General features: G+C 40.0%; 2 protein-coding genes across 3 annotated transcripts in view; one reads left to right on the top strand and one right to left on the bottom strand.

Moving 5' to 3' along the window:
- Positions 1-782: 782 nt before the first annotated feature.
- szrd1 (SUZ RNA binding domain containing 1) lies at positions 783-23991 on the bottom strand. The gene is made up of 5 exons (XM_059638032.1): positions 23979-23991; positions 23457-23689; positions 17196-17245; positions 9391-9639; positions 783-6997 (listed from the first exon to the last, which is right to left on the bottom strand). Exons 1-5 carry the CDS (start codon positions 23989-23991, stop codon positions 6895-6897), a joined length of 648 nt encoding a protein of 215 aa, XP_059494015.1. The 3' UTR covers positions 783-6894.
- Positions 23703-27203, top strand: part of zbtb17 (zinc finger and BTB domain containing 17) — a 34774-nt gene continuing 31273 nt past the window's right edge. For both annotated transcript variants that reach the window (XM_048561100.2, XM_048561098.2), the window contains exon 1: positions 23703-23875. The gene's annotated coding sequence lies outside the window, so the exon portion shown is untranslated. The remainder of the gene's footprint in view (positions 23876-27203) is intronic.

Genomic DNA, 27203 nt, shown 5'->3' with positions numbered 1-27203 from the left:
GGTTTTACAGAATATATCCAGCACTCAGATCAAAATCTTTTCTTTTGCTGAACGCTGTATAAAAAAAGCTGCTTCAAGGGGTTCAGCCGATTTTGTAGGGTAAAATATAAAAACCAAAAAAAAGGACAATAGCAAGAGCATCTATTTGTTGATAAAGATGTTACAGATAATTAAAAACAGTATTTGCACATCTTTCCCAGCCTTCATGCAAATAGGAAGGTCTAATAAATTCAACCAAAACAGCAGCTGTTAACACCAAACCCCACAAATGTTACATTGTGTACATTGCCTGTAAATAAAGACAAAATACAGTGATAGACATCTTACCCGACAATAACCCGATAGTCACAATCAAGTTTACTTTAGATGTGTGACTCATCTAGTAGTTGTTACATCACTAACCTTATAGCAACACAAATGTGTGCCATTTCCATCGACTGGAGTGCAACAGTATGCAAGATCCTGATGAGAATGTAAGAGGAAGCATTTTGCAAGCTTAAAAAAGGGGCAATTCCTTCAATAAAGTTTTTTGACTGTCTTTGTTTGAATAACCATTCTGGTTTAAATGATGTCCCATTTAGACACTTACAGATCTCTTTCAGCTGCTGACTGACAAATTGTGTATTTCCAGAGACCTCAGACCTACATTTTCATTGTAGCAAGTATTCAGATGGGTGATATGGTGTCATGGCATTATATGCCCAGATAAACCATTTACTACTTTTCTTTTGATTTTGGGGTGATTATAGCCTTTAAAAGAACCCCCAGACTATACAGCAGAGTTTATAAATTAAACAAGTTGAAGTTTAATATCGCAATCAAATTACTGAAGCTCCTGTAATTTGCTACTGTCTCATTCAAGTTCAATGACAAGTATCTTCACAAAACAGAAATCTGCAACCACAAAAAGTGTGTGGCATAACCATCCATCTGTACCCACCAAGACAATAAAACATAAGAAAACAAAGTCCAAATGAATGGATAAGTTTTTTTTTTACAAAAATCTGTATGTCTCTCTCTCACACACACACACACACACACAAACAGGTCAGGTAAGACTGCAGACATTTGTCTGCATTTATAAATGGGGTGCAAGCTTAATATTCAAACCTCAAAACCAGGCTGGTTTCCTAAACTCATCCTTCTGAATCAGGGCAACTCTTAAATGCATCATGTTCCTAGAAGTAGCAGCAGGACTGACTTAGAAATCAGAGGAACTGGCGTAATTCACTGCTGACAGAAGGCTGATATTTTGCTGAAGTTGAAAAACAAACTGCAGCGTACTCCTTGCATAACAAGCTGAAATGCAACTTGTGAACATTACCGGTTTGATAAGCATCCTTGGTCTTTTTGCTGGCCTTCACACAGAACCACAATAGCTTGATACAAGGAAAATTGTTGGGGTGGCAGATGTGAAAAAATATTAATATACTTAATGTACTTACACACAAAACTCATTGATTGTGCTAAACCAATAATATAAACCTAAAAGGAACTACAGAAGCTACACTATACATTAATGACTTGAGTCTTTCAGCAAAATCATTGTTCAGTGTCTAAGCTCATTTAAAAGACTAGCTTGTAAGTTATTTGATTTTGTTCTCTTCCCCTTAAGTTCAGCGCTGAGACATACAAGTACATTCTACAATACTTTCAGTTATTACGCAGAATATTCACGTGTACATGAAGTTTCCTAGCAAATTTCTTTTGCTTTTACAGATTACATGAGAATATAGCATGTTATACTTCAGATAAACTGAACATCTTCAAATGGGAAATACAACATGTCAAGAATTCAACATCTCAGTTTCTAGGCTGTTTTTATTTGGGCTGTTCCATCCTTGTAACAAGAATATACAAACCACACGGTATAATGGAAGTCATGAGCCCCTTTATTATTGCTTATTAACTGAACCCAAACACATTAAATGTGGTGAAGCTACAATGTGACCTGCTGCCACAGCAACAATGTTTGAAGAGTTCTACAAAATCCTCTCTATTCAGCAATCATCCCAATCAACCATTTTTCTGTGAAGGGAAGGTGGCCGTATACTTAGCCACTTTGCCTTGCTGCTACATTAGAATGCCAAGGAGCAAAGTTAACACTGACAGCCAGTTCACTATAAGTCCCAAGTTCAATCTGTAATATTCTCTGCAGAATTAAAACAAAACATACGGCAAACAGTACTGAAGCACAACTCCTCAATGCAGTTCAGGTGGTCAACTGGCTGTTTGTCCCAACCTTCCAATTTGCTAACGTATGGGCAAGGAAGAAGAGAGAACGGTGGTGAAAATGAATAATGAGGCCATTTTACATTTAAATTAGGGACCACCTACATTATCTTCAACGTGAATACCCCATTCCTTCAAGTTACATTCTGCTATACATGAGAAAAAAGACGTGATTTAAAGAGAGATACTTGGAAGCAAATTAAAAGCTGCAAAGGAGTTGCAATTTCCCCCCCCCCCCCAACCAATAAGCCTCCTCCCAATCCTAAGTTATACTATACTTGTCACACACATTGTATTGTTCAAGTTTCTGTAATGTCAATGGTAATCACAAAACAATTCAAACCCCTCATGACATTATTGAAGGTCCCACAATATTTCCAGCAGCTAATTCCATATGTACCACGTTCCATTATAACCACTAAAGTACAGCTGTCTTCTGCTGACAAGTTTCACACAATTCAGATTCAAGTTGCCTTTAGAATCAATATAAACAGCTTAAAAAAAATTAAATCTTTAAGTATGAATCTCATTGTCCGCTTTCACTTTGTTTGGCCATTTTGCTAAATGTACTTGTATTAAAAAGAAACCCCTGAACCAGCTACTTCCAGAGTAATGCCAAGTTCCTTGGCATACCAGTACATCACCAAGATTTGTCTATTTGAAAGCTCAGATCAAGTTGGTGTGAATTAAGATAGAGGTCACTGGCTTATTGTTTATGAAAACTGCACAACTGTCTCTCTAAAAGACTGTTTTTTAAAAAAAATCCAGTAATCTGACACAACGAAAGACAGAATTCAGCCGAGTCATGACAGGAGATCCTGATTAAGATAATTTCTTTTAAAAAACCCTATAATATCTAAAAGGCCTGAAACAGAGTGCAGAGCACATAGCTGCCTTCATCAATTCATCAACTAACAATTGATCTCACTATGGGACAGAAGTTTTTCACAACATTTGAAAAGTAACTGGACCAATTTTGCATTTCTGCAATGATTTCAAGTTTGCTTTCTACAATATCTGTGGTGATTAACAGGTGTTGTGAAGCAGAACACATTTTCTAAAACAGATACCCTACTCCTTGTATATATTACTACTTGGTATTTATCCGTTTTCTGCTGGCAGCTAACTTTTTCTAAACTGACCAAAAGGACAAGGCAGGTCCAATGATAGTACTTGGTTCCAATCACTGCTAATATTGCCTTATATTGTTCAAGTCACTAATTTTTATATGCTCTTTCCTATGGGCCAAGCTATTTCTTTTGAAAAAAATTGCCAAAATTGTGGATGGTGCTGCACATTGGCAACTGTTTTACACAGATCTATGACAATTCCAAACAAAGCCCAATCTTGGACATGTTGTATGGAAAGGTAAAGGGCTAGGGTCAGGTATCAACACTGTTGAAGGGAGGCAGTATCATCATTATTCTGTAGACTTTGCCTTAGCAGATGTCAGAATGTCAGTTCACACAACAGGGCAATCTTTGTTCATTCAAGACTTCATCCATATTTTGAGCAAGATTTCACAACATGTAAAGGCAACAAGATTCTCACCATATTTAGGATTCTCATTTAGCTTTACCAAATGGGGTGTTTCCCCAAACCACCCTAGCTTTATTATCTTCCCATCAATAAATTTCGTTGATCCGAACCGTCTCAGTGTGGAGCTGCACCCTGATTTTATTCAGCATACCAATTGTTGTCACTTATCTTTTGCTGATAATGCATAGTATCCAATGTTCTTCAAGCCCATTTTGATTCCTCCAGTCTCAGCAAACTGAACATAGCAGTTGTTCTACAGTGCTGCTCACAAGGCTAGTTTTGACTTTATTACTTTATTTCATTCTGTCCGTAAATACCAGTGTTTGCAGACACATTTTCCTCCTTGGCAATGACTGTCAAGTCCAAACCTCTCAAACACCAGAATGTTGCACAAAGCATTTCATAGCAGTGCTAGCCTCAGCTGTAGTCTACTATGTTTGCTAATTTTGGAAACTAGATTTTTTTGGCTTTGAAATTAATAACTAAGAAACAAAACCAGAGCTTGATTTTTAAAAAAACTAGTTGCCTGATTGTAATTTTGGCTAGGAAACAATACAATTACTGGCTCGATTAACCCAACTGTGCTTTTAGGTATGCACATATTTATATTTTGTCTTTTCATAGAAATAACTATCGGAATGGGGGGGGGGGGTGGTGGGGGACGGTGTGTGGGTGGATTTAAGTTTTCCACTTTCACCGTTGCTTTCATGAAGGCATTTAACTTAAGCTTGGGTACAGTTCCAGACAGTACCCTGTCCAGCTGTTGTGCGAGCTGAATGACATGCATCTTCAGGTTGTTTCACTGAAGTAGATGAGGAAAGGGAAATCAAAAAGGAAAAGCAGGATTTAAACTGAGCCTATATCCATTCAAAACTCCTGGCTAAAAATATTCCACTCCCTATTGCAGGGCAGAGGCCACTTGTAGAGCCACTGCTGCCTGGCTGACCAAAATTGGATTAGGGCCCTATTATACACTGCAGTGTGCAGCATATAAATCCACAAACTAGCAGTGAGTTGGAATTTTATTATTTAGAGAGCAAATATATTCTGAAGAATCTCAGTCAATTGTTCCAATTGCATCAAGTTCGTAAACACCATTAAATCAATTGAATGTCAGTCCATTGATCAAGTGAAATGCCAGGTAGTGTGAAAACTCACCTTCCAAAAAAAAATTCTATGCTAATAGAACAACTGCTGGGAAAGCACTTTGAATATTATTCGTTATATAAGTTTAAAAATGTGTTAAGGTCTGACATTTTGCAGTTAATGGGCATTTGAAACCCATTCAACCCCAGTCCAAATCAATTCAGGAATATTTTATGCCCCACAAGGAATTTGACAGCTGTTGCATTGGGAGGCTAAGCTAGCAGTTGTACGAGTGTGAGATGGCCGATTCCAGCTACTCCACCCCCAACCAATGGTTGAAATTGAAACTTTCAATTTATCTTCACTCCATCCCACCCCTCCTCACAAAGCAGTAATTTGTTCGCAGGCAGACATATTCAGAATACACACATACACAAACACATGCGCATTTGCGCAAACACAAGACAAATGATTCATATGCGAGCCACACCAAAAGGAAATTACATACGTGCCCTGTTAACAATAGATGGACCTAGAAACAGCTTTGTTTTTGAAATTCTAGAAAATAAAAGGCATTGACTTGAAAAATACTAAAGAGTATGTACTAGTGATGGGCAATAACTGCAACCCCTCGCTTTAGTGTCAGACAGCAGGGCACAGAACGCACACAAATCACCAGAAGGGAGACAATAAACAGTACCAAAGTTTCAGGCTCCATTATTTAGCCTCAAACTTTTCAGCTTCTCAAAAGAACATATAAATTTGATTGGAACAATTTTATTTCCCTTTTTAAAAAGTTACATTTATTTGTCTTTTTCTTTCATTCCCTGTTTCATAAAACTGGGAGGGTTCCAAATAAAGCACTTTGAAAAACCTTCCCAGTTTCTAACAGCAATACTGCTCTGCACTGACCCTCAATGGGAGCAGCAGTAACTTTAAACATGGCCTTTGCTGAAACATTCTCTTTTCTAAAGTAAGTTTCGACTACTGCAAGCTATATCTATCCTGCAGTTTATACCAAAAACCATCATGCACAAAGCATAGCTGGTGAATTTGAGCATAAGGCAGTGCTGGAATAAGATCACGTGACCACAGCATTACACAGCTCGCATCTCAAGTACTACCCTAGTATTCTATTTTTAATCACATCACCCTCTCAGTATTAAAAAAATAAAACCTGGGATTCAGCTGAGATTTGGCCAAACCAGCTAACCTCGTTCAGGTGGTGAGATACAGCAACATTTGCAGCCACTATTTGAACTTCTCTTTTTCCCCCACTCCAACTAGTTCCGTTAACCAACAGACTTGCTCACTGTGGATGGAAGGACAGGAATCTGACAGGAATTGATTACACAACAGACCACTTACATTACTGAACACAATTACTGTGTATTTCTTGGTCTGCTGTGTCAAATGGCCAAGCCTGTGGATCATTTCATGTTCTTGTCCTCTTACTGCAGTTTGATGGATTGAAAAAAGTTTACTTTAAATACAGTCTATAATAAATAGCTAAAGATAAGCCAACTTTAAAATGGGTGCATTTCTGATGGATTTTTTGACATACTTCGCATAGTAAGATAATTGAAGGACTATCTTGTGGCAATGGATCAGGTGGGAAGATACCAAAACAAACCCATGAAATATGGGCTGAAAATGGACAAACAGCACCCATCACTAATACATAGTCAAACTCTTTTCTGAAATTTAAAGGTAAACTATTGAACATTCTTAAACAGTATTATTGCTGGAGCAAGTTTCTGGTTAGAAATGGCACACAATGTATTCTTGGCCAGTCCGAATACAAGAAACCTCCCCTTCACAGTTTCCTTGGAGAGCTCTCAGTAGTGTGCCAACCACAGTGGGCGGAGCAGGGGGTCACAGTGCGCAAGGAGAAAGTCACAGTGGGCGGAGCAAAGGGGGATCACAGTGCAAGAGAAGCAGATCAGGTCCTCTGCTTGAGTCCGTTCTCTATGTCCAACACTGCACGCTCGGTCCTGCAGAGTTCTGTTCTACAAAGCGCGCTCGCTGGCCCACGTTTTATCTGCGCTGTTTGAAGCCTTGTGTACCATCAGGGCCCAGGGGCTGTCGAATTACACCACTCTGTTGTCTGGTCTCCTCTAACTGGGTAATCCTAGTTGGCCTAAAAAAATATAAAGAATTAGCTTTAGATAAAGATAATGTTAGATTAGTGCTCAGAATATCAATTTATTGATCAGCACTGATACAACTAGATTTCTGACAGAAGACTAAGAGTGTCTTCAAAGTTTAAGCAATCCAACAGGATCAAGGGTTAGACATTGCTATGTACTTGAATGCTCTGTGTAAATATGTATATTCCAGTACACTACTTGTAATAGTAGTAAACAAGATTCAAATCATTGTGTGATGAACTTCATCCAATATTAGAGCATCCAAATGGAATATCAACTGGATTCAACTACAGTTTAACATTAGCTATCATTTTTCTTGTTCTTTCCTCTCACAGAAATTTAAAGCGACAGTTCCCTTTGAGCTTCCTTTTTACTAGGTCACAAGACAAAAAAAAAATTTTAACAGCTTACTTTAAAGTGAAAGTGAAGGAGGCAATTTTTCAATGGAACATTAGCACAGATAAGTTTCTGAAACATGCTTGAAAATTGGTATCAGCGCAACATGTTTTCAAGCCGAATTGAAAGCTATCATCCGTTTGAACAATTTCTCAACAATTGTATAAAGCCAGAAGAAAGACCACCACGTAAGTAGCTCACTACAGGTCAAACTGGCATGAGGTCTCAAAAAGAAATCATATCAGGTGCAAAAATTATACCAGACAGATGATAAACAAAAAGATACCTACCTTGGAAGAATTTCATTCACTGAGGTGATAGCTCCCACACACCATAAGTGTCTCATTAACAGCAGACTAGCACAGTCACAGTCCAGGAGAAATAGAAAACTGCCCATTTAAAGATGTGTATCCTCAAGTTTGGAAGAATGACTTCCAATATGATTTAGATTGGTTATGTGCAAGAGTATTGTTTACCATTGAGCCAATTTTCACTTTAACAGTACAAACTGGTGAAAGTCTCTTATAACAAGATCAGGACTTTTAAAAACTGACCTAGTTCTATCAACAAGGATCTACTTACACACAACTGGCATCCCACTTCTCACCCATTAAACATTCGGATCAAAACAGTGATGACTGCCTGTGACAAGTATAATTCTCAAATTGTACAGAGAAGGTAACCAAAATCAAGCATCTAGACTCAAAATGTTAGCTTGCTTTCTCTCCATGGATGCTGCCTGATCCCCAGCATTTTTGCTTTCAATTCAGATTCCACCATCTGCAGTAATGTGCTACTTCAAAGCTAAAACAATTTACATCAGTGATCACAGCTTTTTGATAAAGGGCCAGAAGACCTTCAGTACTAACTCTAGCAAAGAATCTTCAACGTCTGGAGAGAAAGGAAGGAAAATATTTAACACAGCTTATGAACAAGACACAGTTATCGTGCTACCTATTCAAAGGCACAGAGTTTTAGAGTGCATCATATATAGCTATTTAAATCTAACTTGAAACAAATCACACAGGTGGTGTGACCACTTATGTTCTGTCTATAATAATGACCTCAAGCTTCTAGTCACCTGCCACTTGAACACACCATCTTTCTCTAGCACATTAAACAGGATGCAATGGCTAGTAAATGGACGCGTGAACTACAGTTGTTACCTTCTTCCCATTGATGGAGTTAGTTTAAAATCAATTGTGAACAAGAAACAAAAATAATACATAAAAGCGGTCATTTTAAAGACCTTCCTAAACTTTATTGATTCATATTTCTACAGGCTGCACTACATAACTGACGAACAATATGGTGCAGTTTTGCCGTATCCATTTTGTTACCTGTGACTATTAGTGGAAAGGCTGTCCCCAAATCTCTTCCAGTGATTTACCAGTAAGCCTAATTACTTTCATTCTCAAAAGTCAGCTATTGGCAGGTATCACATGATAGGCTGAAATTAAGGCAGATGTAAAGATGATAAGTTGAATGTACAAGTCCGAAACCAATGAGCTACTTCCTTCAAAAGCAAAAATACTGTAGGCACTAAAAATTTGAAATAAAGAAAACCAATAATATTGGAAATTCAGCAAGTTAAGCAGCAACGATAGACATAGAACTGTGTCAGAACCAGAAAAAGTTAAGAACTGTAACAGTTTTTAAAGAGATGGCAAGGGGATAAACAGAACAAGGAGAACAGAAGGGAAGATCTAGGAGAAGGTAAAAGGCAGAAGAAATTAAATATTCAAAAGGGACAATGGTGCAGAGCAAAAATGATTTAGCAAGAGACCAAAGGAGGAGAAAGAATATAAGGCATAAATTGGACAGTGTATAATTATCAAGAACTGCCTATGAACTCAGTTATGACAATACAGTGTGGTACCACATTGATCAACTCATGTCCAAAATGACTAAACAGCTGCTAGTCTGAACTGGAGTCATTTACTGTAGATAGATTAAAACAGGATGAATCCCTTGTCCTATCATTTACCTTTCTGTATTAGTTTTATCTTCTTCTTCAGGACTTGCACTCCCCAAGATCCGTTTCCTTGCTTCTGCGTATTCAGCTTCTCTCTGGGCCAGCGATTTGACTTGTGGAGGAGGTCTTGTAGTGGAATTGGGCGTGCTGACCACCCCGTTACTTGTCGGTCTCTTCAAAATGCGGATTTGTGGAGCGCAGGGCGTTGGATGGAGGTCATCCTGTATGACGATGGGAACCTTAGGTGTCAGCTTCGATTTTCTGTTTAAAATATGAAAAATAATGATTCTCCAGAATTGCACTATGCTCTCCCAAACAGCCTGTCAAAAGATAAAGGAGGGGACAGCATAAAACTACGAGACAAATCAGGAACAGATATGGAAGACTTGCAGGAAAGCTCTGCTGAGGAAGAATGGAAGCAACCATCCAAAATGGATTTGAGACAGTTACCCATGAAAAGTGTGCTCTCAACCCTCAAGTTATGCTCTGAACACAAAAGAAAAATGTTTTTTTTTAATTATAAACTGCCGTAACAGAAAAGCCAGGCCTGTTCAATGGCTTAGTCATAGCACAGATTCAGAAGGTTCCTAATTGAAATTGAACTTGCTAATTAACATTGTAATTTCTCTGTTCTGACACCCCAAAATCCAAGTGAAAGAACAGTTTGAGACCATATTTACTATACCTCCAACCTCCGATTATTAGCATTTCTTAATCCTAATTACAAAAAAAAAGCAAATGATACTCTGTTCCAACCAGCCTATCCCACAAAACTGCAGTAGCTTGTGCTTAGTAAATACACTCCCCACCCAAAACCAAATGATCTAAAATGATTTTAAGGCAGGAATGGGAATCATAAGTGATCAAACTACTCGTTACAACCAGTTAGATTTTAGGATAAGTAATTTACTACTGGGAAACAAACAGATTTAAAATTTTGCATTGTAGAAGCTATCACAGACATGTTCCTGGTAAGTTGGATGATACACTCAGAGGACAGGAGTGTCACACTCCAAAATAGAGATCTGCATGATACTGATGGGAAACAAAGTGCTTTCGATTAAATGCACAAGCACTATTCTGTAATCAATAAAACTTAACAGCTCTTCGGTTTGCAGAAAGCCAGCCTTTTTAGTTTTTCTTGTATTACTATTACACTCAAAAAAGGGAAAAGAAATACAGGTCCATCCATTTTGAACTGTCATACAAATATACGTAGAAAGTAAGCTGCCTCCATCAGTAATATAACGTGCTTCATTGGTGATGCTCATTATTTGGATGTCAGTAACTCTCAGTTGTACACTTCTGTCCCAGAAAAATAAAATTTTACCAACTCAGGCCACAATGTTGTAACTACCCAAATACATTCAGTACTAAACAATCTAACTACTCAACAATCGCTACATCTTTTCCATCTTTCAATTTTCCAGCCCAACCTTTCACCTCCAAAGCCACTAGAAACTTACTTTTTTCAGTTGGGAGATCCTTTAGAGAAATTGTCATTCAAATAAGAATCCAACAACAAAACAAGCATGTTTTTCCCTCTCACCACTCCCTGCCCAAACCTTCATCGTGCAAAAAAAGACTTGTATTCTCTTCTGTTCCATTCTGGAGCAATTTTTCCATCCCAGGATCCAAAAATTTATGCCCACCTGTCAGATTTCTGCACATAACTTCAGTCGCTAAGTACAACAATTTTCTACAATTGTAAATAATTTTTGGATAATGACTCTTTTTTTGGAAGTGGAAACAGGAGCCCATCAATATTGGCAAGCTGTCCTTCAGAGACGAGCTTGAAAAGCACTTGCTCATTATATGGCCTATCATTAGATAATGAGCAGCATTAGAAATCCAACTTTTTTGAGATGTTGACTTTTATTAAAAAAAAAACTTTAAAATTCACCTGTTCTGATGATTTTGGGATTGAAGGTTCTATCCCTACTACTGTTTTTCAACTGCTGTCATATTTTGGCATGTGCTTCACATCCTACTAGAGAGAGCCTAGCTCGGTTTACATCAGCGTCCTGCCTTGCTTCAGAGATGTGTAATACTTCTGAACAGGTTAATTAGAAAATTTCTATGATGGCATGTGTTGTTACCTTCCCAGACTACCAAGGTTTTCAAAAAAAAAAGATTCTTCTGAGCTAATGTACATGTGTAGTACTAAATACCAAGTCAATAATGGGCCTTGTTAAGACTTAGTATGTTACGCAGGGCAAGAGCACACATTGTCCACAAAGAATGTGAATTTGGAGTCTCATCACTTAGGACTTCAGATTATTTCAAAGTATTATTTTTACAAAAAAGTTGTAAATATTGGGTAACAGAGCCAGCCAATTTTCCCACAACAAATCTTAAAAATAGTAATAAATGTAATCCATTAGGTATTAATCTGTTTTTAATTGTGATGTTTGCAAAAGGTGGTACAGGTAATGAAAGACATTTTATTCATAATTCACGGCCGAGTATCAAATTATGTACTCAAACCCCGATAGCACGATTGCTATAAAATGAGCTAAGATTACACTTTCTAATTAGGGAATGGATAAGGCAAAAAACAAAACTTGTGACAAGTTTCAATAATCCATCGCAATTCCAGGACCATTCCAACTGAAGGAAAATGTATCACAAGGCAGATGAACCACCAGAACCAAATAACCACATTTCAAATTGAAAACAGTCCCAGCACATATGAAGACACTTCTAAAAGTGTCTAACTTGCCAAACTGGAGCTTATAAAGATGCCAGTTTGTATCAATTTTCCTTATGAATTAGTCAGACTGAAGGAAAAACACCCCCTTCCTTAAAAGGTGATGACAGGCACTCAGCAGCCAAACCAAACTTAGGCATTTATTTTTCCACCTACAAGTACCAAAAGCTATAGCAACTGTAAGAATCCTTTCACCCAAGCATAATCCCACTATCAATGCTGGTCTACATATTCCATCAGGAACGCAGGAGATAAAAGATCAAATAATAACTGACTCATTTTGTCTCATCCCATTCCCCAGGTGCAATTCATTGAAGCCAACTGTAGATACCCAAACGTCATTTTTCAGATTATGACCCACAAAGCTAATTTAGAGGAAATGTCATTGAATGTTTATAGGATAAAGGAAACCACTGAGCCGGCTGCATCTGTGCAGCACCAGAAGTAACTAAACTAGTCCCATTCCCCTGCTTTTTCCCCCCCTTTAGGCTCTTCAATTTCTTTTTCCTCCAGATGATCACAAGTTTTTTTAGAAGTCTTGATCAAATTTTCCTCCTCCACACATGAAAGGACTCTTCAAGAGTCTAGTCATTTGAACAAAGTGTCCCCCTCATGTTGCCCTTATTTGTAATTCATCTTAGATCAAGGTCATTAGATCTCATCCTTTTTTTGGGACAGTTTCTCCCACTGTCCTGGTCCTCATGATTTTGAATGCCAATCACCTCTTTCCAAGAAAGTTTAGAAGAACCCTATTTCTTCTGATCATCCGAGTGAAGCCTTCATCCTAGAAACCATTCATGTAAATCTTTTCTGCATCACCTGCAATTAGTAGGTTCACAATCTTTCTAAAGCCCAGTACCCAAAATTACTGAATATTTCTGTTGAAGCCAATCATGCAACTTATAATAGCTGTCCTCACTTTTGAACTTTTATGCCAATTGATAAAAAGATTGTGTATGTCTCACTTACTTTCTCAACCCACCCTGCTACCTCAAACAACGTGCACATTTACCCCAGATCTCTCTGCTCCTGTACTTCCTTTAGAATTTATCCTTCACTATTGCTATCGTTCCTAGTATTTCCTCATACTGAGTCGTTTCCTTCTCTGCATTAAACCTGACCTGCCTGCTACCCATTCCTCCAATCTAAGTGTTTTCCTTAAGTCTTAACACATTCTCCTCTCAGTTGAGAATACTCCCAAATTGTGTATCATCTGAAAAATTTGAAATTACGCCCTGCATACTCACATCTAGGTTATCAGAAAAATGCAGTTGCAACAATCGGTATACCATCTTCTACTTAAAAACCAAAGCATTCATCACTACTATTTCCTGCCACTAAGCCGACTTTTGAATCGATGCTCTCATTGTCCCTTTTATTCCACAGGCTTCAACTTTGTTGACTAGTCTCCTGTCAGCATTTTATCACATCACTCAAAGCTCTTAAAAAACCTTAAGTAAAAATAGATTTTCCCTAAAAAGAATGTCTGGCCTTCTTCAATTAATTCATAACTGCTCAAATAAATAATTTTGTTCTGAAAAATTGTTTCTAAATATCTTGCTTTACCAAATTAAGACTGACTTCTAGTTGCTGGACTTATTTTCACACTGGTTTTTGAAAAAAGATGGAATGTTCGTATTTGTCTTGATACCAACCCCTTGAGGGACTGGAAAAATCAGGCTAGTAAGCCCATAATTTCTATCCTTCCTTCCACACACATCTTTGATCCATCTCACTCAGTTCTGGTGACTTGGTACAGTCAGCATACATCTTTCAATTTCCAGACCTTCTAGTCATATAGAAAGGTTTCTTTCACAATGACTAACAGAATCATCTTCCTTGGCAGAGACAGATGCAAGATACTCATCTAGCTCTTCAGTCATGTCTGCTTCAAGCATAACAGGCTTTTAACACAAGGGCAGACACAAGGTCCAATATGACTGTTTCCTGCAGCTGCTGCTCATGCTGTTATCTTTTTAAAATCCCTTTTTGGTTGGATTGTTACTATTCTTAGTATCAAAGGCACCACTCTTAGCAAAAAGGCATAAACATATTTTGAAAGCTCATATGTTTTTCTTCACTTTATTAGTTCTTCAAGGAAAGAAATGTACAATAGTTGGCCAAGCATAGCATTCCTTCCTAAAATTTGTGCTGTTACGTTTTCATTTCAAATTTTTTCACATTACATTTGAGTACAGATATTAACTTTTTTTTAAAACATCAAGTGGCCTATAACTCCTTGGATTTATTGTATGCCTCTGTTTAAAAAAAGCCCCAAAAATGTGTTCTTTCTTTATGCAATTTATTTGGACCCAAGGTTTCATCCTTTCTCTGTTGTTATCTTAACGAGGTCTAAAGAACAGAAAGGAATATAATCAGCCCATCAATTCTGTGCCAGTCAAAAACAACCATATAACTAATCTAATCCCATTTCCCAGCATTATTGCTAGCTCCTCACAAATGGTGATGACTCTCTTCCACGCTCAGGAGGAAGTCTGCAGATAAGTGTAATAGAGCCAGCTCTCACCTAGGACAGGTGTTGGTCATGGGGGGGGGGGGGGGGGGCGCGGGTTTGGTGTGGCAGCACACTCCATTGCTGTTTGAGCCTGGCTTCCATTTTTCACGTTGCCAAGTCTCTAGGTGCTCAACACCTTCCCGGATCCTCCTCCTCAACAACTTTGGATAGTTTTGGACTGCTGATTTCCAGGTGTCTATAGGAATACCGCACTTCACCAGTGAGGGTATCACTGAGGGCGTTCCTTGTTCACCTGGGGCTCACCTGCCATTTCAAAGCTAGGAGTCTCGTGTTGGTCATGCAGATGATGTGCCCAGACCACCATTAGCTGATCAAGGGTAGTCAGTGCCTCGATGCTTGCGAGGACACTGGTGTTGGTGCATCCTTCTTCCCAGTAGATTTGCAGGATCTTGCACAGGCAGCATTAGTGGTACTGCTCCAATGTCTTGAGGTGTCTGCTGTAGACAGTCCACATCTTGGAGATCTATAGGAGGATGGGAACCACCACAGCTCTATAAACCATGATCTTTGTGTTGGATTTAATACTGTTGTTCCTGAACATTCTTTTTCTCAGTCAGCTGAAGGCTGCGCAAGCACACTGGAGGCACTTTCCAGCACTTGGCCTGTAACCTCACATACCTCAGCATCACTCTTGTGCATCCTAATACTAACACGTTGAGGGTTTCTGCCTCTTCCACCCTTACAAGCAGATTGCTATTACCTTCTGAAAACTTTCCACACCACCCCCCCACAAACCTCCTGCCAAATCTATGTCTCTTGATCATTCATCCCTCCATCAAGGGTAAAATGATTTTTCCTGCATATGCCCCTCAATTTTAAACATCTCAATCATGTCCCATCTTGCAGTGTCCTCTGCTCCAAAGAAAACAGCCCAGCCTGTGCAATCTCACCTCACAACTGAAACTCTCCATCCAAGCAACATCTAGATAAATCTCCTCGGCACCCACTCAAATGCCTTGTATAACAAATTCCAGAACCGCACACAATACTCTAGCTGTGGCCTAACCAATTTTTTTCATCAGCTATCACTCATAGCAATTAAAGTGTCAATAACATTTTTGATTTTTTTTCTAGTGTCATGAAGTCTCTGACAAATACTTAGTTTCCACAGAAATAGGAATGGGGAGCACTAAACACAACATGAAGCCTGATGTTAGTCCACCTACTCCAGCTTCATTTATAGTCAGCAGTACCATCTGAAGGTCTTGCTTACATTGCAACTCCAGGGTAAGGTAATCACTAGGTGCTGTGACGTGTGCATATTATGTGGCTAGTAGAAGTGTAATTTGTGTCCCCTCTTAATAATACTTAATCAGACTGCTCCATCTGCAATATTTATGGGTAAAATGTCAGAGTCAGAAAACTCCATCTGGACAATGAAATGTGAGGCTAGATGAACACAGCAGGCCCAGCAGCATTGGGAACCCTGCAGCCCAATGGTATCAATGTGGACTTCACCAGCTTCAAAATCTCCCCTTCCCCCACCGCATCCCAAAACCAGCCCAGTTCGTCCCACTGTACCACACAACCAGCCCAGCTCTTCCCCTCCACCCACTGCATCCCAAAACCAGTCCAACCTGTCTCTGCCTCCCTAACCTGTTCTTCCTCTCACCCATCCCTTCCTCCCACCCCAAGCCGCACCTCCATCTCCTACCTACTAACCTCATCCCACCTCCTTGACCTGTCCGTCTTCCCTGGACTGACCTATCCCCTCCCCACCTATACTCTCCTCTCCACCTATCTTCTTTTCTCTCCATCTTCGGTCTGCCTCCCCCTCTCTCCCTATTTATTCCAGAACCCTCACCCAATCCCCCTCTCTGATGAAGGGTCTAGGCATGAAACGTCAGCTTTTGTGCTCCTGAGATGCTGCTGGGCCTGCTGTGTTCATCCAGCCTCACATTTCATTATCTTGGATTCTCCAGCATCTGCAGTTCCCATTATCACTGATACAACTCCATCTGGACAGTAGTTTTAGAAAATCAATTGCAATTTTCCAAAGTATTTTTCTTCTTGTAGTTTCTTGGTCTCTTCTCTCACCTTATTCTGGGTGACAGTTCCTTCAGTAGTATCAGACTTATGATACAAGTGTAGATTCTAATCTGCAGCAGAATATCTAGCATGAAGACCAACAGTCATACCTGATCTTGTCCTTTTTGCATAGTAGATATGCAATTTTTCCAGTCAGGGTCACTGATAACACTCAGGTACCTGAACCCTGGCTGACTTTTTAACCTCATTAATTAATGTGCAGTAAGAAACCAGTTATAAAAGAAAGTACAATCCAAGGACATTAATTTTAAAAAAAATCCAAAACATATTACAAAGAACATCTTTACCTCAAGATGATAAACGTCTAGATGAAATGATCTTGGCAAAACCAAATTCAATTTAGAGTTTGCTACCATGATAGAAGATTTGGGATGAAAATATATGACTGGTGATTTTGCAATCCTGAGTTGATTATGGCAGCACTGACTAGGGACTTTCCATAATTTTAGAGTAGGATGCTTACCATCGATCTTTGAGGGAGCCAATAAAAACGCTAGTAATTATTTTAGAAATATTACTTACTTTTCCTTCTGTTGAATCTTTAGTTTTGCCTCCAGTCGCCGATCTATTTCCTAGAAGTAAGGAAAGAGACTTTTCTAAATATCTACACAACTGCCTCGTAAAGCAATATTTAGCTGAAAACCATGCCACAGAAGTGGAAACAAAGCCAGGTAATGAGCGACCAAAGTAGATTAGCTGGTTTGCAAGTATGTTAATCACACTAATAAATATGATGGCAGAGTGAAAGCCAACAAAATAAAAATATATTTCACCAAAAATAAATCCTAAACAGATGAGGCAAATCCTGCTTTAGTACACCGAAAATCTTGCCTTAATTGAAACTGAAACCTGCTAGTGACTTTTGAAGCATGGCACATGTGACAGAAGGCAGCCTGCATTTTGATTTATGGCCATTTTAAAAATAGAAAATGAAAGACACTTGGGATAGCAGGCATGATGCAACATTAGTTATATCAATATGATTGGTAAAATGCTGCAGATATAGTAAAGGGATAGATTTATTGCTCTCCCTGAGAAAAGAAAGGTTGCCTTTTGGCGCATTCACACTGCACGATACAAGTCTACACTCATTTTAAACTGATTGCAAACTGATAGGTGACGATGTCAACAAATTGCAAGAGGTGGAGGCGGAGGACTCCAGGGATTCTTACTGTTCCTGCAGTTCCAAACAGACAATACAATTATAGTAAAAAGCTAATTAGGTTAGAATATCAGATACTGGTAAATTAGCGAATTCTCTTCATAGAATCCATAGTGTGGAAACAGGCCTCTTGGCCCAAGAAGTCCACATCAACCCTCCGAGCAGCCCACTCAGACCCATCCCCCTACAACTCACCTAATATACACGTCTGAACACTACAGGCAATTTAGCATGGCCAATCCACCTAGCCTGCAGATCTTTGGACTGTGGGAGGAAACCAGAGCACCCGGAGGAAACTCACACAGACACAGGGAGAACGTGCAAACTCCACACAGACAGTTGCCCGAGGGGGAAAATTGAACCTTGGCCCCTGGGTGTCGTGCGGCAACAGTGGTAGCCACTGAGCCACTGTGCCTCTTGTAAATGATTTATCACCAGTACATTTGTACACCATTAAACAGCTACTTTGCACATATCAGTCATTCAACTGGGGTTGTCAAGGGCAAGCCCAATACTTTATTCAGTACTGGCACAGGCAGTACCCCCTCCAGACCCCAGAGGCACAAAGACCAATTAAAAGAGTTCCTCTAATATACACACACACACACACAAGACGACTGCAAATAATTAACAACAATAAAAGTTCTGGAAAAGCTCAACAGCTCTACGAAGAAAAAAAATCAGAGTTAATATTTTAGGTCCAGTGACCTTTCCTCAGAACTCAGATAATTGCAAATCATTGATCACTTTCCATTTCAAATCTAAAAATGGAATACACTACTAGCCCGTGTTTAATATTTAAACTGTGTGTACAGAGTATTTGCATAGGAACAAAACTATCAAATGCGGAGTTTTGGATCACAGACAGCAGTCCAACCAAAATCAGTGCTGGAGATAATCAACAGCAGCACTTGTGGAGCGAGATGCAGAACTAATGTTTCAAGTCCAACTCTTCTCCAGTCATTCTAAACTAGCCTGTTGTTGACTGGACTTCACACTCTGGTAATGTCCAGGCACGGAAACTAATAACTTTAACGTCTTTTTGTAACCTTTAAGTTTTTTCCCCTTGTTTGGATGCAGTTCCATAACAGACAGTTCCTCAGGTTTCCACAATTCTCTTTATTCATGCACTAATTCTTAACTGATAATAGAAGCTTTACAATTGTGTAGTAGGACAGTAAGAACTGCAGATGCTGGATTCAGAGACAACATTGTGTGGAGTTGGAGGAACACAGTAGATCAGGCAGTATCTCAGGAGCAGGAAAGTTGACGTTTTGGGTTGGGACCCTTCTTCAGCACTGGGGAGGGGGTAAGAGCTGGGAAATAGAGGGAAGAGGAATGGGGCTGGTGACGGATGGATCCAGTTAGGGATAGGTCAGTGGGATGAGTGGGACAGATAGGTGTGAGAGAAGATGGACAGGTTGCTTCAGGTCAAGTTGGTGGTGGTGGTGGCGGGAGGGAAAACGGGTGGATGGGGCTCCCCTACCTACTTTTCCCCACACCTCTTCCCATTTCCCAGCTCCCTACCCCCTCCCCAGTTCTGAAGGAGAGTCCTGACCCGAAATGTCAACTTTCCTGCTCCTCTGATGCTGCCTGACTGCTGTGTTCCTCCAGCTCCACACTGTTGTCACAGTTGTGCAGTTTTTTGTTGTAAAATTGAACTTTAACCCAGAGGCTAAAGATTTGGTGATGTAATTGGATTCCCTCCAGATGTAACCAAAATTGTCAATAAAAATCCAACTGGCTGACTAATATCTTCTAAGGAGGGAAATCTGTTGTCTTTGCCCAATCTGGTTTATATGGGATTCCAGACCCAGTTGAGAGAGTAATCCCTAACCTGATCTCTGGAATAGTCAGGAAAGACACTCAAGGCATCCATTCAACAACGCCTTCTCAACAGCAAAAATGCAACGCATGCTAGTTATGCCTACATCCTACAAACAAACATTAAATGAATGGTTTCACTCTGTTGTGGTTGAACGTGTTTTTGCTACTTTCCATTAACATCAGGACTCTCCCATTCACCATACTCATTTTTTCTGATAAATCTACATTCCATTTCTTGCAGATCATGTACCCTTAAGTACTCTCAAGCTTCGCTTATCCTTTGATGCCGCAGTTAAATCAATACACCTAATTTCCTTAGTGTCCCTCTGTTTGAGGGAATGGGTTGGGGAAGCAATTGAGGAGAAAGGCCTTGCTTATTTCATACCTTATTTTAGACTATTACTATTATTTGGAGTTTGGTGAGGTAAAGAAAAATACTAGAGCAGACTTATGCTAATTACAGATCATGCCAGAAGTTTATAATGAAAACATGCAAGTGCTTGAATGATGCCTACAGTGTGGATTCAATTCACACACTGGTAAGGCGTCACCATCTCAACCTCTCACCTTACTCAAGATGTAACAACACCCAGATTAAACCATAGACATCTCTGATAAGAGGAGCCCTGTGGTCTGGTAGGAATATGGCAACATTACGTACTTCTCAGACTGGCAGCATTTGTGCAGAGAGAAAGAGTAAATGTTTCAAGCCAATGACCTTTCATTAGAACAGACAGTTCACAAGTTGTGGCAAAAGACCATTGATCCAAAACGTTAATCATGCTTCCCTCACCGGAGAAGCGCCAAGACCTGAGGATGTGTGTTTACTGTTTTCGTTGCAGAGCAAACCTGGACTAAATGCCCAGTTTGAGATTGCATTCCACAATCTTTGATAAAACAGCAAAAGGTACTTGGACACAGATTTCATATTAAACTCTTTCTTAGCGGTTCTTTAATGTCAACTTGGCTCAACTAGTACACTGACTTCAGATTTAGAAGGTTGGAGTTTCAAGTCCTATTCCAGAATGAGCACGTAATATCTGATATAGCAGTGAAGGAGAAGCTGCACTGCTGGAGATGTGTCCTTCACAGAAGTAAACTGTCCGCACTCGTTAATAGGACAGAGTTTGCATGGTGCCCTGGCCTACAGCATTCCCTCGACCATCCTGCTTAAAAGCAGGTCAACTGTTTATTCAACTGCAAATTTTGTTAGCGGTACAGATTGCAATATGTCACAACACAGCAGCCACTGCATTCACAACTATCATACATAAAGCAACTCATTATGGATGGCTGAATGATGATGTTACTTGTTACAAGTCCTTCAATTTGATACAGGTCAAGAACAGAATATTGCTGCTCTCACACCAGTTAACATCTTTGCCAAACACTGCATTGGAAATTCAAACCATTCAACCTTCCAAAGTACTGGTAGTACAGAGTTCTCAATGTTCTACATAAGAAATAGGAGTACAATGGATATCTTGTAGACAGTATCATCTAGTCAGAAGCCATGCTGCCACATTCTGTTTTGGAGATAATGATGTCTGCAATGGAATCTCAATTATCTGCTATACGAACATATCATTCTAGTGGATAATAAAATGCGTCAAAATTAATTAGATTGCTTTTCCATTTCCTTGTCTATCCATACCAGAAGTTGGCAAGAATCTATTCAGCAACAATAAATTATCTAGTTCCACTTCCTAATTACATTGAGTAACACCAACTATCAGACACCATTGCTCCAAAGACGATTTTGGGTCTCTTCAACTACAGGGACAATAGCTCACACTCATTTTGATAGCCATTACAGGACCAATCTCAGTGAAGCTGTCAACTTTAAAATTTAGATGGAGAAATCTCAGAAATGCATTTAAGCAAGCAGACAGCTTGACAAAGCTGGCAAGACCGCTGAAGGAGAACATGAGACACAAAATCAACTGTCATATCCAAGCTGATATGTGGACAAATTGTATTGTTCTTGCTATCTCTGAAGCTGTGAATAATCTGGGGATATTGCACAATATAACACAAGGTGGCACGTTTAACACAAGCACGTTATTCCAAGGACTCAACCATATGTATTTCCCTTTGTATTGCTTATAGCCTCAAGGGTGCTTTGTACTATGAACCTTCATCCTTAATCTACGCAAGTGACGTGAGATATAACTGGTCACTGCTATAGCATTGAAATGTGCCTTCCATAATATTCTCTGCACTTGACTACTCAACTGGATGTGGGGAGGGTCTCTAGGAAAACATCCTACCAGAAAAAGATGCAATAGATAGAACTACCAGAACAAGGAAATGAAGGAGAAATCGCAGATGGTAAGTGCTAAAGTGGTTTTAAATTGATTGTGTAAACATTTAAATTATTTCTACAAAAACTAAGATTTATTTATCAATAGATAATGTAGTCAAAAATTCTGTCTAGGAAGTGGTAGGTGAATTTCTCAAACAAAAATATTGCTGGAAAAACTTAGCAGGTCTAGCAGCATCTGTGAAGAGAAATCAGAGTTAATGTTTCAGGTCGAGTGATCTTTCTTCAGTTCTCAGTAAGTTGAATTTCTCAGTTTATTTACCTTTCTGCCAAGAGCTTTTGTAATGGAAACAAAGGATCAATAATTTTTGAAAAATATTTATCTTTTGAACAAGTCATGCAATGTATAAGCCTTGACCAATAATGAAATGATTGCCATTTGTCCCTTAGACTATAGCAGTCAAAACTGGAGAAGAAATCTCATGGTCATAAAACTTCATGCTACATGATTACTGACACTTGGCATAACCTGCACCAAAAATATGCATTTATCACATTGTACGCAGAAAGAGTTTATTTCTAAATCACCAAAAATACAATACAACTTTACTGCATAATGTGTTTAAAGTAAGAGAGTTAGTTCTTCCTACACATTGTGCAGGAAGAACTGAATTCTGAAGTTGCCATGTCAAAAATAATCACATTTGTGAATTTGAAGAATGGGTTGCTTACATAGTGGGGGTGGGCATGGTATTAAGTTATCTTTTGATCTTTATTCCCATTGCAGATACACATTCCCCGCTTCCTTGAAAGAAGGCCCTAGAAACTTGGGTCGTTAAATAACATCGAGGGTAAGAGGTAAAATAAACCGTAACATATTTGGTTCGCAATCCTGAAACTGAAGGTACTGTCTTCACCCCTGTGAACGCCATAAATTCTTCCACCATAATCCGATTTTAAATCAAAACCTCAACACCATTCCAAAGCTAAACACTGCACTAATTTATTCTGAGGCACTTCTTTCCACACCCCCCTCATTATTGTCAATTGAAAAAGAATCATTATCCCTTCTTCATTTCGCAAGATGCAGACGTAGATCAGCTTGTCCACTTCTGGGAGTTGGCAAAGACTTCGGCACCCGTTGCAGTGGTTAGATTACCTCTATCGCTCTGGAATCTACATCACTCGCTTCCAATGCCTTTTCTGGTCATGTTACAATATTTAGTCTCCCTCCTGGTGCCGACACGGACTCCCCAGAAGAGTGTGGTAGTTCCAAGCTGTTATAGATCTAGGTTTTGCGCTAGTTTATTGCCCCCTCACTCACTCACTCGCTCGCTCTCTTTCATGCCAATCCCCTTACTGCCGAACCCCACACTTGTGGCCGACACTCACAGAGACCCTTTAAATGGTGCACATTGCTCTTCTGTTCAACTCTAGGACCTTGAGAAAACAACTTCACCGCGTCAACGAACCACGAGGCCTGTTTTGAAGAAGCCCCAGCCTCACCGTGGCTTCATCCGGCGCTCCTTACCCCACTATCGGCCGCTTCCTCCCAATTATCCGCGATTTCCTCATCTTCCATCTTAGCTTCTCGGCTCACTCGCCCCCAGTCACACAGCGCACGCGTGGAATCCTCAGCACGCAGGCGCAAGACGCCACCGGCCAGTAATGCGCAAGCGCCTGACAGCGCCAGCGTGCACAGCAACGTCGGACTCACGCATGCGTAGTGTGGCCGTCCCCGTTTAGGTCCTTTCAGCGGCCCGACTCAGGCGCATGCGCTCTGGCGACTGCGGGAAGCCCCGGCTATAGCAATCGATCTGTGAGTGAAAAGATGGCGGAGGCAGGGCCCAGCTAGCCCGAAGCAGCGGCACGGCGAGCGCAACACACCTCGATAGCAGGCCCAAGAGAGGGCGGGGAAACGGAGCCAGCAACCCAGCGGGGTAAAGAAAGGTGAGGCTTAGACTGGAGTGGGGAGCCGGCTGCGCGCCTCAGAGAGCAGCTGGGGGAAAAGGGCGCTCTGAGGCACAGGGTTGGAAGAAGGCCGCAGACTTGCCTCCCGCCGCCATCATGGAGACGAAGCAGGGTCCGCCAGGCGCGCTCAAACAATACACGGATCAATAGATAGAGAGAGGGTTAATGGAGCCCAGAGACGCCAATACACTGATCAATTGATAGACGGCCAATAAACAGAGGGGTAATAAATGGAGGGACAGCAGGTTAGGGCCACAGCAACGAGAGCGCACATGAGAAATAACCAGAGAAACTCCAGGGAAACAAGAGACACTGATTAAAGATTCACGCGGGTAGTGTGTTAATAAACAGGGAGATATTTGGATGCAGTTCGATAAACAGGCAGGCATTAGGGTGGGGCATGCCCATAATCGAGATACTCTGGGGAAAGTAAAGAGAAACATCAAAGCAGAGAGAAGGAAAACATGCAAGAGCATAGGGACAACTAACAAGCACTAGGGGAGAGAGAATGATGGGGTAATTAATAAACACGCAGTTAGAGCAATAACAAGCACACTAGGGCGGAGACGACAAAAGCAAGATGCCAATCTTCTGATCTGCAACACGCAGGATTCTGATTACTTGTTATCATGATTATTTTGCATGAAAACTTTAAAAAGAATAAACTGCCATCTCCAACTTGACATGAAACATCTGAGGAAAAACGTTGCCCGTCAGAATCTCCAGCAAAGGTGTTCCTGGCTACAACAGTTTTACTGGACCGAAAACCACTGTTTGTCATTGAGATTGAATGTCCTGTTGTCAACATTAGAGGATTCTGCCTTTTGCCAGGATCAAGCTATAATATGTTGGTGATGAAAAGAAATGAACGCATAATCAGATCCAAATTGAGAGTTAAAGAATCAAATGCAGAAATGCATTTTTGGCATAAATTTTATATTTTAGAAGCTTGGCACAAGCTACTTAAAACAGCACTGTCCAGTTCAAGGCCCAAAATTTTAACAAGGGAATGTGTCTATCCCAACCATTTGTTATCCATGCTTTGTCTGGTTGGAAGTCAACATCAGATCTTGATGTGAGGAGATAATCGCTGAAATGGCTGCCCAGTCAGCAAAGCCACATCCATGAATGAATTTAAAAATTGGAAACATACTCTTGTATCTACCAACTAATGTCTTTGAAATTCACATCTCAGTAGTGTAAAGTGGTAGCATATCTATTATTCGTTCACAGACTGTGGGCATTTCCCAGCCCTAATTGCCGTTGGAAAAGTATTGTGACCTGCGTTCTTGAACCGCTGAAGTCCGTAGAGGATTAGGTACAACCCCAGGGGAGTTATAGGAATGTAACCCAGCAACACTTTGAGGCATGACCAGCACATTGCACTTCTTAGACTATTATGTAAGGAGATGGATAAACTCTTGTGTGAATCCATTGACAACATATTTGTGAAAAGGAGAACTGCGATATTGTTGGAGATTTTTGCAACAGATACACCATATGTATTGTGAAGACATCACTTATGATATTTAGCAGTGGCTGACTTTGCTGCTGCTTGTAAGAAAGATAGCTTTGGGTAGTCTCCCACCTGTTCCTGCATGAATCTCGTAAACTATATTTAATGATTTAGTTGTTCCTTAGATTCCAGTGTCATTAATTGAAATCTTTTCAAATCATTTCTAACGTTTACCACGATATAAATAAAGGTGTCACTTTTGCTTTGCATTACTATTGAGTTATTATTACTATTGGCATCCTTGTCGCAAACTGGAACAACCCTCTTCCTTCCCAGAGTTAATTATGGACTTCAAAGACACTCCAACTTTTGCAAACTTATGGACTTACCAGAATAGGAGCAAGAGTAGACAGTATGGTTGGTCAAGTTTGCTCTTCTATTCACTACATTGTGGCTTCAACTTCACATTTCCATCTAATCCCTGTATCCCTTGAGACTCTGAAGACCATTAATTTGCTATCTCAACCTTGAGTGGATTATAGACTCTGCCGCATCTGCCTGTATTCTAAACAGGAGAAACAACTTTTTAGTTTCTACCTTGTCAAGCTCCTTCAGAAGTTTGTACATTTCAATGAAATCACCTTTCATTCTTCTACATTTCAGGAAACATAAATCTAATTTCCTTGGCCTTCCTTGGGACACGTTTTCTAATCCAGTGACTGTTATAATGAACCTTCCCACCCACCCAACACCCCCTCCCCCCATCACCCCAACCACTGCAAGTATGTCCTTCCTTAATAACGGAGACCAAAACTGCACATAGTCTGGCCTTACCAAAAGCCTTGTACAATTAAAGTAAGAGGTTTTTATTCCCATACTCCAGTCTCCTTGGAATATAGGTGAAAATGTAATTTGCCTTCCTAATCTTAGGCCATGTCTTATGTCCTTCTCAAAAACTTCCAAGTCCCTCTAAATATCAAAATTTACAAGTTCTGTGCTTTATACAAAAAAAATCTGCTGTTCTGTTCTTATGGCCAAATTGTATGATGTCACATTTCCCTGTATTACATTCCCATTTGCCACCTTGTTCCTCACTCATTTAATGTGTCCGTGTTCTCCTTACAACCTCCTTACAGCTGGTGTTCCCACTTAGCAGCAGCAAATTTAGATATGATACTGTCTTTCTATCCACGACACAAACATAGATCATAAATATCTGAGAATCTAGCGCTGATTGTTGTGGCACTTCACTAGTCACATGTTGCCAACTTGAAAACATCCATTTATCGCTACTCTTTCAAAGACAGTAAGAATTGCCGATGCTGGAGTCTGACATAACCCAATGTTGAGCTGGAGGAACAGAGCAGGTCAGGCACATCAGAGGAGCAGGAAAGCTGACGTTTCAGGTCAGGACCCTTCAGAAAATTCTGAAAATCAGCTTTCCTGCTCCTTGATGCTGCCTGACCTGCAGTGTTCCTCCAGCTTCACACGGTGTTATTCTTTGCTTCCTATCTATTAACCAATTCTCTACCCAGATTATTATAGCACCTACAATTCCACTGAGCCCCCTTTTTTTAAATTTTGTACCTATCAAACCCATTTTGGAAATCTGTGCAACGGAATGTTTACTAGTCCTAACAGTGGAAGCACTCATATTTGCTGAGGAGCAATGTACTTGACAATCACTTGATGATCAACAGATGTCAGCCAATAGAAATGGAATTAATCCTGAATTTAAATTTGAAGTTCTGCATTTGAATTATTATTGCTACCACAGGGATGAATACAGTGCACTGACGTGGCATCATCTCAATTATTTTGATGGGGTGGTGCTCTGTGGCTGAGTAGTTG

Source organism: Stegostoma tigrinum, chromosome 28 (genome assembly GCF_030684315.1).
Source record: "Stegostoma tigrinum isolate sSteTig4 chromosome 28, sSteTig4.hap1, whole genome shotgun sequence".
Lineage (NCBI taxonomy): Eukaryota > Metazoa > Chordata > Chondrichthyes > Orectolobiformes > Stegostomatidae > Stegostoma > Stegostoma tigrinum.
Note: the sequence above shows the minus strand (reverse complement) of the source record. Positions and strands in the feature narration are given on the sequence as shown.

Excerpts from the sequence above, each read along its gene's own strand:
- szrd1 (XM_059638032.1), bottom strand. Across the intron at positions 17,246-23,456 it reads AGGAAGCGGCCGATAGTGGG|GAAATAGATCGGCGACTGGA; the intron begins GTAAGGAGCGCC and ends CCTTACTTCTAG. Across the intron at positions 6,998-9,390 it reads GATAAAACTAATACAGAAAG|GCCAACTAGGATTACCCAGT; the intron begins GTAAATGATAGG and ends ATATTTTTTTAG.